We start from the raw sequence: 13,479 nt of genomic DNA on the forward strand, positions 1-13,479 counted from the left end.
ATATTACTATAATCGTCAATTAAAACTAACTCATTTGAACTTATTTGATGTCTAACGAAGGTTCTCTTTCATTACCCGCTGTATGTGTAACATAAACGGTAACAGTTTTAAATGCTATTACGGTGAGCAATTTTGAAGGCAAACTGGTAACCACGTTATGCTCAAAATTTGCGTCCGATTTCCTCCTCAATTCTGGTTTTAACACACTCATGCAAAAAAGGTTCTCCATAATTGTAACGAGACGTACTTTGAGCTTAATTAACAATTATTTGATCAGAGGCTGCAATGCATTGCTTCCAGAGTTCACATGCATTGTGCTGCCCCCTCCCTTCCTCCCTCTCCTTTCTTCGCTCTTCTTCCCCAGCTGATTGATGATTCGCTTCCATCCTCCTGTTTTCTTTTCACACCTTAATCACTTTGTTTTCCACTCACTATGCAGTGGTTACTTGCTCCAAAACAAGGAATTTGTAGCAATTATGAGCGTTTTGTTGGGCTTAAATAAATCACGCTGATTTTATAGTGCGCTCAAGCCACGGTGCCAAGAGGCCCAAGCCTCTGCTGCAATGCCAAAAATGATGGATAGGAAGCAAGGTTAAAAGTAGTGAAGACCACCCAACTTTTCATTGGAACAAAATATGGAAGTCGTCATAATGGCCTACCCCATAAAGATTTTTTTTTTCGTTCATCTCCTCCTAACTTGATATCTTCGTTCATATCAAATCAGTGCTCAAGGGTATGAAAAGGTGCTTAAACAATTGAAAACCGAAACCAACGCATTTTATGTTTTTTTAAAGAAAACTTTGTGTTTTTTTTACAAATATTGCTTTAGAATTGTTTGGAGAAAGTTATTTTTTCTTCTATTTTGTGTGCGGAACTATGGCTTGTAAAATAATCACTGCTATAATTTCAATAAGTACCGCTTTTTAAGTAAAATATGCAACAACTACATTTTGCACATTTTGTTTAAAATTGTTCATATTTTCTTTTCATTTTTTTCCAGTCATATAGGAAAGTTTTTATCTCTCTCAGAAAAATTCGGAAACATAATTTTTGCGAACTTTTTAAGAGTAAAAATCTGCATGGATAATGAGATATTGGATTGAAAACAAGCGATTGGTTACAGTCAAAAACATTTAATAAAGTGCTTAGTTTTTGCATCACTGAAGTAAGAAAATGAGTTAAATATGAGCTGTGGCTGTTTGAGCAAAAAAACTAAAAAATTAGATACCACTCTTATTTTTTGAGGATCTTTATCCGCTGTTGGGTTGAATCACCAACCAGTGGATTACATTCCTATATCCTTGCAAAGATGGAAAAATTGATTCTACTACAAACTTTTTTCCTTTTATAGCACTGGTTAATACTTCTCGCCAGTTGGTAAAGACTGATTGGTTGATTCACTAATGTTAACTGAGGCAGTTGCACAGTAGGATTGTATCAGATGGAACTAAAATGGTTTTTAGTTTTGTATTGCATGCAGCATTTGGCGAAAACAACAAACCAGTTCTAAAAGTCAGATTTCAAATATGAATTATTTTTGCAGCCCATAAAATAATTATTCTTTAGTTAATCAATGTTGATAGATCAGCAATTGAGAGCAAAATATGCACTAATTTCTTTCTTTTTTTTAAAAAAAAACTGGAGGATCTTCATTTTTTCTTACTACGCATTCTATAAAAATTTTGATTTTGAATTTACATACATCCTAATCGGATTTTTCTGATCCCTATGTCTACAATTTTTTCTCTTGAGGGTTGTTGTGAGGGTTTCCGCGACATTTTGAGCCATATAATCTGTTTCTGTGAATTCTTTCGGTTCCAGAATTCTAAATCATTAACTTTTTCAAACCCATTTATATGATTTTTAGTGATACGCTGACAATTTGATAAATTTTAATAACATTTTTTCATTGACTTTGCCGTCCTCTATGATGAGAGCAGAGAACTTTTAAGACTTTTAACCAATTTTTTTCTCTGGATTATGCTTTTTTTCGGTCAGTAACTTTCATTTCCTTGAACTGTATATGTCCGTTGAATTTGGTTTAAATTCATGGCACGTTAAAAGTTTTCAAAAAGATTAAGGACATTTACATTTTATTTCTAGCCGTATTTGCAGATTTCAGTCGTTGATTTGTGCACGCAAAGTAATTTTTTTAAAAAAAGATGTTGCCAAATGATGTTTTTTAACTCGTGCACTCAGCAAAGCGACGAAAGAAAACATTAAATAAGTCGGCAGTCTTTTCTAATAAGTTGTTCTCAACTTTTTGATAATTTTTTTACGTGTCACCTTTTAATCTGAAAATGGACCACCCGTGCCATGTGCCGATTAACAGGTAGCTGATTAACTAAACTTCACTAGCTAATTCAAAATTACTATATTGTCTATCGAACTAATTTTATTATAAAAACTTTTCGTTTTTTATTGAAAAATTTATTCAACAGAAATGATTGCAACAAAAAGGTTAGAACAGGTTATATTTTGACTACGAATGTACTGACAGTTATAAGGATCTTTATGTACACTAAAACTATAATCAATAATTTTTTTGAAAAATCAGATGAACGAATCTTAATCCCTGTTTGCAGTTTCTTGAATAGTAAAATTAATCCATGTTTGCAGTTTTTTTTGAATAGTAAAACTTGCGCTGGGTGTAAATGCGAAATCATCAGTTCTAGTTTTGGAGCAATGCGGCCGTTCGTTGGCAGTGTCTTACCATCTACAATGTAAATCTGAGATATGACGGTCTTTGCGTGGGTGTTTAGCAAGGTCTGAACTACACCATGTTGCCTGCGAGGTCCACATCTGCCACAGTGACAGTGCTCATTCCCTCAGTGGAGAGATCCCAGTACAAAGAGATGCCAGTGGTCAGTACATTCAACGATGCCATCGCTCTGTCACAGGTAAATCAACCCGTATATACAACACTTTCCTTCATAGACATTCTTTCCATTAACGAGTGCTCAATTATTGTAAACAATAGGGGATCCAAGACCATAGCCATTATCTAGATACTAAGGTCCGTAGCATGAAGTTGAAACTCTAGCCAACGGTTCCAAAGTTTAATTTTAAAACATGCAGATATCTTGCAGGTGTTGGTATGCATGCTTACAGGTTTTTGAACGTTCGCTTGCGTTTCAACTTTATGAAACTTACTCAATATCGAAGACCGCCAAACGCACAATAGAGGTGGAAATCATTAGAAACAAAGACATGATAGCAGATCATACCTTAAATTTTGCCTGGAATTGAATGAAACTTTATATAGCCCTTAACTGTGTTAACTAATAAAGGCCAAGCCGTGTGTTTGCCCACAGAAGTATCTTCTTCGGTAATGTGTAACCGTTAAATTTGAACTCCCATATTTTGCTGACCGGTGTTTTTTGTCAAAAATAATTTTAGTCCTTTACTGTTCAAAATTGTTTCTGAAGCAGCCTATTTGTCTCTATGCGGCTTTGTTCTTCAGCTGAAATGTTGGTCGATGTTGTTTTTTCTCCAACACTCAAGGCATACGTAATCCATAACTTTTTAGTTGATAATTAGTGTCATTGAACGATTATTTTAGGACGAGAATTTAGCGCTTTCAACATTTTATACAATTTCCAGCTTTTCATTGGCTATTTCCGGATCCTTTTCTGGACTAAATTTAGACTATAAGAGTCTTGGCCAATACCTGACTTTAGAATTGTAAATCTTAGCCAAGACGGCTAAGTGTAAAAAACGACATGACCATATTATTCTATGGGCTCTATAACAGCAAAACTCGTTGAAAAATGCATTGAAATTTTTAAAACTGAAACTCTACCAAAAAAACCAAATTGAAGTGCGAGTTCGAGTTTTGGATTATGTTGTACTCAAAGATGTTGCAGTTAGATATGAGGTTTGACAACCAGAGTGATATTTATGTAAGGTAAAACGCATTTCAGAGGGTGAAAACCTTGATTTTATGTAGCCAGAAATGTGTATTTATATGAGTTGTTAATGTTATTAGTTTAAGTTAGTGGATGTTAACGCCTTGCACCCCCAGGTAATGCATTCTTTGAACATAGTTTGTGAATTTACAAAAGTAACCTAAAAAGCTGCAAATAGGACTGAAATACGTTAAAGTTTTTCAGTATCGGAGAAATACATGTTTGGCAATCTAAAATTTATAGATCTGTTTTGTAATTACTTGTACGAATCTTTTTTTCCTTTGTAAATAATTCTACCGAATTGAAATATTTATCTTTCTAACAACCTAGTCTTAACAATACGCTATTAGTGACAATTTAGTGTAATTATTCAGTTCTGGGCTCATTGAAACAACTAATCCAAATTTTTAGCTTAACTGTCTGAAAATGATGTAGAGCTGGGAACAATTTTATATGACACAGAGTAATGGACTCTCTAGGATACTTGAAGGATTCTCAAGCATGGGCAATCGTATATACGAGTCAGTTTGATTTTGTAATTCACTAGCTTGGATGAGAATTCAACTGTTCAAAACATTTAGAGAAAAAGTCAACAATGAAAACAATTTTCAAGCAGAAAAAAAACAGTTTTATCTTAGCAAAATTTTTCAAACAACAAAAAACCAGACATTGTTGTCTAATTGCACTCATCAAGCCACACAAATGAAACGACCATGGACTTGAAAACTAAAATTTTTATCGTAAGGGCAGCCTTTGACTGTCAACGATGAAAATTGCCCTAAAAACACAAAAATAAACAAAAAACGGAAAAATTAGCGAAAAAGGACCATTGTTGTCAAAATTTGCAAACCCCAATCGCAATATGAGCGTGAATTGCACAATGCGCATTCTCAGAATTATGCAGTAACAATCCAAAAAAATGAGAAAAAACGAAAAATGACAAAATTGCTAAACCGGAAAACTGATGAAAGTGTTTCTGAAGAAGAGTGGGGTCAAAGTTATACGTAACCATATGTCAAATTTTTTCAGCAATTTGTATAATCATTGTTAAGAGGCAGCCAACATAATTTTTCATTTCAAACTTGCAACTAATTGCTGAAAATTAATAGGTAAATGGAAAAATAACGAAGCAGAGCAAGATTAGATTTAAAAAAGAGTCACATTTTAAAATAGTAAAAGTCAATAGCTATAAACTGAAATCACTAAGCAAATTAGAAAAAATCACATAAGAGGGCCAATACGATCTGTCATTTATAGAACACAAAACTAACAATTACTGAAGAACTAACAATTTTCTAATATGCAAAAACAAAAAAAATGAATTCAAAACACCATTGGAAAACAAAGCCAGCAAATAAATTCAATAACTTTTTGCCATAAAGCAATTGAAACCTTTCACTAATAAGACAAAAATAAAAATTGACAAAAATTAACTTCTGCTGTTCAGATTTTAAAAGTGGTTGCAGAAATCATTTTTACTGCATGAGTAAAAATTCATATAAAATCAAAAACTCAAAAATGTCAAAACTTATTTATTTTTTAGTTGATTAATAATTTGCCCAAAGGGTCAAAATTCGAGCTACTGGGTGGCAAATATCACTTAATAGCGGCCTGTTTATTTCTTCCTGCGTGATCAGATGAATAAAATATACTTGGAGGAAGACAACGTATTCAGAAAAAAAACAGTTTAAAAGTTCCTCAATTGCAACACAAATAACTGAAAAAATGACTGGACGACCGCAATTTCAGTTCAACAATTCTTACAACCTTACAAGACAAAACTTTAAATTTTTTTTTCTATTTCAAAAGCCGGTTTTGTTACAGTTATCAAAGTCAATCGCATCATGTTGACAAAGTTTAACATTTTAGTCCCTGCGAAAATCTAAAGTTAGCTTTAATTAAGAATAAAAAAATTTTTGAAAATGATTTTGAAAAAGTGAGAGTGGAATTGAATGGCGCACATATTCAAATTTTAAGAATGTTTTCTTTTTCATATCATTTAACGTCAGAGAGCTCAGAGAGAATACTTCATCTTTAATGCATGCACTGGATAAAATGACAAAAAAGATTTTAGGGCATTCTAATAACAAAAACAAATAAAGTATAGGTGAATACACTGAAGATATTTAAGAAAATATTTTCAGAAATTAACATAAGATATAAGTTGAAAATAAAAATTAAAATTCTACAGTATATTGTAGAATCAATCTTTTACTAGTAGTATTATTATTCAGATTTATGTTGAGGCAACAACAACCTAACAAAAAAGGCGAAGTCAATTAACCATTTTTGTAAAAAAAACCCAGTATCGCAGTCAAAGAACATTAAGATGTAAAATTCAACCGTTTTCTACAATTACTTATCTATATAGCAGGTAAGGAGTGTCGTTAGAAGTAAGACAATAATAAAGATAATATAAGTTAGTAAGACAATAACAAAGACCGATTTGTGCGAAATTGCTAAAGTAATTGATGGCAAATACAAATTAAACCAAGGTCATAGAAACTTTTAACGATCAGCTGATACCTTTCTATCGCTTAATTGATAAGAAAACCATTAAAACTCTCTTCGATATTACTGAAACATAAGATGATATGAAGAGCAACAGGAAAAACAAAAACTTCAAAATTGGTTGAAATTGCTTTTGTTGAAAAGCAAAGGAAAAAAATATTCTCCAAAGAAAACATTTAACACATTCTCATAGAGGGAGAAATTTTTCATATTTTTTCAGGCAGCCTGCATTTTCTTAAGCTATACAATAAGACAACAAATAAAATAAAACAAAAATAATGTCATCATTCACAAATTTTATAATTAAAAACACAATATGAAAGTAATAGCTAATCTTTGATCAACTCCAGCATTAGCACATATCATTTCTTTGAACGCATTCATCCAGTTTTAAAGCTTTCGCGGCCACATCAACAGAATATACAACAAAGCAGAAAATATACTCATTACATGCATAAATCTCTAGTCCAAAATTCCGTCCAAACACCAATTTCTTACTACACTTAAGAATGTCAATTTGACCGCATTTTAAGTTCACCAACAGATCTTAAAACCTTCTAGATAAAAACCTAATATTTCTTCTCTATTTCAAAAACCGGTTTTGTTAAAGCTATCAAAACCAAATTCTTCATGTTGACAAATTTTAATTTTTTAGTCCCTGCAAAAATCCAAAATACAAAAGTTTTAATTAGGAATGCATTTTTTCCAAAAAGATTTTAAGAATTGTTAGATTGGAATTGAATGGAGCGCATATCCATATACCAAAAATTTTTTTTTGATATTATTCAGTATCAGAGAACTCAGAAAGAATACTTCATCTTCTTTACATGCCGTTTAGAATGACAGAAAAAGAATTCGGAGCATTATAACAAAAAGAATTAATGAAAGCATTGATAAAACCACTGAAGATATTGAAAAAAAAGCTTTCAATAATTATAATCAGGTATAAATTGAAAATAAAATTAAAATTATAGTGTAGAATCAATCTTGTATTATTGGTATTAATCAGATTCATTTTGAGACGACAAAAACCTAACAATAAAGGCAAAAATCAAACACGCCTTTTGTTTTGTACAAAAACAGTATCACAGTCAAAGAACGTATAATTTGAATTTTAACCGTTTTCGAAAATTATTTATCTATATAGCAGCTAAGAACTGTCGTTACAGGTCGACAATAAAAAAGACCAATTTTTTCAAAATTGATGAATTCATTAATAGTAAATACAAACCAAACCAATGTCATTACAACTTTTAACCATCATCTGATATCTTTTTATCGGTTGAAATTGGTTGAAATTGCTTTTGGTGAAAGACATAGAAAACCTATAGGTGGAGATACTTTTCATATTTTTTAAGCACACCTGTTTATTCTGAAACTATCGAATAAGACGACAAAAAAGACAAACAGAATGGCTTAATTCACAAATTTTGTATATAAAAACTAATATCAAAGTAATAGCTACTCCTTGATCAACACCAACATTAGCTTATATCTCATTTATACTGTTTTCAATATTTCGCGGACAAATCAAGACTAAACAGCAAAGCAAAAGATATACTCATTGGATTCATAGATTTCTCTGAAGACCGAAAGTTTGCCCAAACACCAGTTTCCTGCTACACAAATGATTTTCCCGCTGATTCAAAAAAATAATCGAAAAATAAACGCTTGCGAACCGCTCATATTATGCTCCATTCAGTATTCAAGCGTTAAATAATTCCCTACTCTAAATTAATGACTTGCGATCAACAAGATTAAACAATGGGAACAATTCTGAAAAAGTAGACCGCACCCAATGAAATTCAAATTTTTAGGATTGTACACAGCCAGTATGAAAACAATAAACCCTCTCTGTTGCGTCAGAGTTATTAAGTGTAAGTATTTATTGCAACCTTTTTTAAAAAACATCTAAAATAGATCGAAGATGGTGCTGAAAAAAACTAAGATGCGCTCAAATCCTTTAAATTAGCGAAAAAGTGCCAAAACTGCTGTGCTGTTGCAAATATTTTCCTATAGGTTCAAATTGCCCTGCCTTAGTTATAAAGATTTTTCAAACATGTTTGAGGCCAGCATTCTTAAAATTATCAGCAATTGTAGCTAAGATATCTGATCTGGTGCTGTTTTTCATAAAATGATATATTAACAGAAAAAGCAGCCCAAATTTCGCAAACAAATCAAATCCAATGATTCAATAACACTGTATGGTCGTAAACAACGTGAAGCAGTAAAATAAAACAAAATTCAAGCAAATTATCCAACAAAATGTGGAAAAATTTGGGGAAATTACTCGATATTCACTCAAACTTTAATCCACTTTAACACCTCCAAAAAGGTTAACTTTGAAAAAAAACTTTTAAATCTTATATGCTACGCTTCACGGGCTTTCTATTGATTCCACTCACAACTCTCTGCGATAATTATATTGAGCGTCCAAGGTTGGCTGAACAAAAAAAAATACACACCCATTTGAGCATATAGTTACTCCCCAATAGGTGGGGATCAAATAGCACAACGGTACTTCTTTCAAATAGGCACATGAAATCGGAATTATTTTATAATGCACTCTTTGATAATACCTGTTTTTGTTCGAAATAAATTAGACTTGCAGTAAGACTGGCTCAGGACTAAATTTGACTTGTCCCTAGTTCGGGCTTCAAATGCAGCTATTATAGGCTCTCCTGTTTCATAACAGTTATATAGGCACCCAAGGAAATATCGGGGTCCACAAGTTAAATGGTCATTCTCCTGCAATGGAGAAATTCAATTCTTTTTCGTGATCAGTTCCAGAATGGTCACGATTAGGTATTAGATATTATGATCAGATTTATGTAACTGGGTGATTTGTCCGCCCTATTTTTGATCAAACTGTTTATAAATAACTGTTTATATCTGTCGAAGATCTTACCTGGGAAGGTGAAAGAGAAGTAACTGTTAATGGCTCATTTTGTTCTGTTAATCAACATTTTATTCTGTTCAAAGAATCATCTTTACGTTGTTGTCTTTTTCAGCGGCCAACTTTAGTTCTTCAGGTCAAGTTTACATAATCTTCATATGGTATACTTACAACTCGCATACTTACAAACGAATTATTATTAAACTATATATCTATTTGTTATCCACACTTGCATGTCTGAGCATATACGGATAGATTTTGAAATAATATATTCAGAACCAACTCCAACCCAACTAACAGTTTTAGACTCTATATCAATTTAGTTCAGATTAGTTCTATGGGCTAAACAGAAGCACTGTTTTACTGGTAGCGAGGAGAGATTTCTCACGCTTTCTAATTGACGCGCCTTTTTCCATTTTCAGTTGATTTGGTCGAAAGTAATTTGGGTTTACTCCAGGGGTTCTTTTTCGAAACCAAAAATCTTTTCTATAAACCTTCAGTTTTTAAAATGAGCATTTAAGTTATCTCATAATGCTAATATACTTTTCTGAGTGAAGCAGTCACTTATCAATTATTTTCAACCTAACTCTTAATAAATTTCCATCGATTTGTAGATTTGAATTCAACTTGGAGCCCGCCCCAGACCCCCACTGGAAAATGAAACATTGATTTTATTCACCCTAATAAATGTAAATTTTCTAATCTAAAGCTAGTCCCACATTTTGTTACTCTTTTCGAAAAAATTATCAATGCAAGAATGCCTTAATATTGCAAAAAAACTCGACAATATCACCTTATTGGCACAAGCTCGTAAAATTTTTCTTGAAAAGCTTTTTTTTTAAATTGAGGGTGGTTGTAGGGGTAATCAAAACGTGCCCAATGCCTGTGCACTTTCCTTACTTTTTCACAGAAATAAGAAAAATTGTTTGAATAGTTTTTGAATAGTTTTTGAATATGTCCCATATGCTTCTACTATTATAGCACAAAAGAGTGTTGCATATTAAACTTATGTCTATCCTAATTCAACTTAACCGTGGTCAATATGAACCATTAAAAAAGGAGGAGGTGTAGGTTCATTCGATCATACAATTTACAGGCTCTGGATCGGGACGTCTACGACGCCGTTCAGTTTGTCTCTTTTGGTATCCATTTACTGGACAGGAATGCCCAGTTGCCCCAGAAGAACAACTTCACCTGTTGGCCGGATGTGAGACAGAACATGAGAGGGGGAGGACCCGGAGGAATGGGCAGCATCGATGTAAGTGTGGACTCGTTCCAAACTGGCTACTATGACTCCTCCCAGAACCAGTGGAGCTACGGTGGACAACTGTACAAGAATATAAAGGGTGTAAGTTGAAAGTTCTCAAAATTTGTCTTCATTTCATATTTTAGTGAAAAACTGTTTTCATAGCAGAAACTTTAATAAAGTATTTTATTGGGAACTTTCTTCCTCAGTAGCATAACTGTTTGGTATGGTAATTTATAGACATACGTGGTTTCTGTTGTCTGTTAATGTAGCAGCAACAGGATATTAATTCGGTCCATTAAGTCAACTGTCATATAAAACTTTCCAACATCTAATGGATCGGAAGCTAAAATCCGATACTCGTAAATTTAAAACACAAGACTGCTGATTTTGACCACTGTTCCTAACGGCTCCGTTTCACTCCATTAAACAACCCAGATAACATTATCGTTTCTGAGAATTTGCAAGATTATTGAATGTGCTAATAGAAATTACGCAATTTATTACGTAAAACCTTATCGTGAAATTTCAAAATCAGAACGTGACTCAACTAGATCTTTCAAAGGCAGCCCAAAATTTATCCAGTAAATCAAGATGTTGCCAATTTTTGCCAACATATATCAAGTTTATTTGGAATGGAAATTTCATAGGCATAGAAAAAAATCTAATAAAAAATGAGGCTCCTGAAGAGGTATCATTGTTTCACCTAAAATTGATCAAATTTTTAAGGCTTCATGGGTTGTTTGCCCAACCTTGCCTATATTTCCCAAGATAACCCTGTCTATAATCAATCTAAGAACGGTTTAAGATGTATTGCTCCTGATGTAAAACCGGCTCTTTCCTTCTATTATTACTGGAATGACCATATCATCCTGTTTTTGAGCTCGAGCGATCTCTTTCTCCTGCTGTTATTATTAAGTTGCGCCCAATTTAGCGCTCAATTCTCAGTGGGGGAATCCGTAATAAGAGTAAGGATGATGGCAATAATTTTATTGTGGGGCTATAATGGGAAAGACCCGAAAATTGTATTTTGTACAAGAGTTTCTATAGTAGCTCAAATTTTGTTTCAGACACTTGACAATGGTGGTTTTGTCCAGGATTTCATGACCGGAACCCCAAATACGGTTAGTGTACCGCAATATCCAGTAGCATAACTGTCGTTCTAGTGAACAGAAACTTGATGCCCGGGTTGAAGTTTCTTTGATTTCATACAAGGAATCATATTTGATTTCATCCTGTCGATACTTGATTTCTTAGTATGATACTTCTATGAAACCAAAGAATTCACACATGGTCCCTTCATGAAACGTAAGAACTCATGCTGAAAAAATGTAGGGTCCTTGTATGATTATTACCAAGAATTCATATAAATCATATATGACGTAGTATGGTTGCAAAGAATTTTCAATTTTCAATTAAGAAATCTTACAAATAATATATGACCTAGTATCATAACAAAAAAAATTTTCATGAAATTCTGCATCATTGATTATTTTTTTTTCAGTATCAGTATATTAGAACATAACGAGTGGAGCCTTTTGAGAGTAGGTTTTAATTTTTTTATTATCCTTGTATGACTACCAAAAAATCATACAAATCATATATGACCCAGTACAAAATCAAAGAAAGTTGTAACATTGGTGGCCCGGTTGTATCTTACTTAGAAACCTACTAAAGCATGTTAAATCTGGCCATGACACATGACAACAAAACATATATACGCGCATGGTATTCATCCAAAAACAAAACCTTGTTTAACCAAGATTTTTTAACCATAATGCCAAGAAATAATAAGTTATTAAAATATAAGAAGGCGTAAGAATTGTCAAAAATGCTGGCTTTGGCTTTTTATTAAACAATTATTGAGCCTACTTTTCCAGTAAAAAATATATAGGTGCAAGCAAGCTCGGTATACTCATAGTACCCACTTTGCACCTCGAACATGATTCCTAAACAAGAAGGTCGTCAGTAAAGTTTAATAAATAATTTTATAAAGATCAGAAAACGCAAGACATCGAAACACTCATGGTTGCATCCAAATTTCAGTTATAACTAAAGAAATTTCACGAAAAGCCAAATTTTAATATTTTTCGTCAGTTGAGTCAGCAAAATTTTCAACTTTTTTCCTGAGTAAAATTTAGCTACGAAAATAGTACAAAACGAAGGGTTTTAATTAAAAAAATTAGCCAAAAATTCTAAGAAAAATTTTTTCATTTATCGCTTTTTAAGGCATACTGATAATTTCAGGCAAAATATCAGCTCACTTAACGTGCGGCGTAACTTGTTTCGGGATCTAGGAAAAACATCCCCTCGGAAAAAACTGCCTAATTTTAGATAAGAAATATACCTCCTCGGAAATAAATCCTCACCAAATTAGCCCCCATTTCAAAATATAGTTTAGCTCGTGATAACTTGTTCGGTTGTTACGGGTGGCTAAGACATGGACAAAAGCGCTAATGCGCAGCTCTTTGATAATCAAGTGGGAAATTATTTCCGTTGGGGTTTATTTCGGTGGATGTTTATTTCCGTGGGTGTTTTTATTTCCTGTCTAAATTAGGTGTTTTTTCCGTGTGGGTTTTTTCAGAGGTCACTTTTTTCGATAATGCATACTAAGTGTGAATCATGCATAATTTAGTTGCAATCATGTATAAAAAAACAGTAGAACAATTACACGATAAATTTCTATTTTGCACGATATTGTCAGATGGTTTTTTTCAATTGCGCAATTGTACAGATAGCATGATGAGTTGAGATTTTCTATTGTTTTGAACCATTACAATTTTGACAGTTGACTCTTCAACGTTGTTGTGCATTGATTATTACGATTATATTAAATCTTGCTAACTTAAGCAGGACTCCAATTTCTTCGAAAATTTAGAAAGACGAATATTTGAAAGACCAGTCTTGCAAAAGAATAG

At 32.8% G+C, this 13,479-nt stretch overlaps 2 protein-coding genes across 2 annotated transcripts in view; one reads left to right on the forward strand and one right to left on the reverse strand.

Annotated features, from left to right (window-relative positions):
• Positions 1-13,479, reverse strand: part of LOC142339438 (store-operated calcium entry regulator STIMATE-like) — a 432,078-nt gene that overhangs the window by 133,384 nt on the left and 285,215 nt on the right. The gene's annotated exons all lie outside the window — the stretch shown is intronic.
• LOC142340395 (uncharacterized) overlaps positions 1-13,479 on the forward strand; it is a 153,718-nt gene that overhangs the window by 62,751 nt on the left and 77,488 nt on the right. The window contains exons 7-10 of the mRNA XM_075390973.1: positions 2,763-2,900; positions 9,431-9,451; positions 10,412-10,663; positions 11,632-11,685. Of these exons, the coding sequence (XP_075247088.1) occupies positions 2,763-2,900; positions 9,431-9,451; positions 10,412-10,663; positions 11,632-11,685 (465 nt within the window). The remainder of the gene's footprint in view (positions 1-2,762; positions 2,901-9,430; positions 9,452-10,411; positions 10,664-11,631; positions 11,686-13,479) is intronic.

This window comes from Convolutriloba macropyga, chromosome 5 (assembly GCF_964194025.1).
Source record: "Convolutriloba macropyga chromosome 5, txConMacr16.3, whole genome shotgun sequence".
Taxonomy (NCBI): domain Eukaryota; kingdom Metazoa; phylum Xenacoelomorpha; order Acoela; family Convolutidae; genus Convolutriloba; species Convolutriloba macropyga.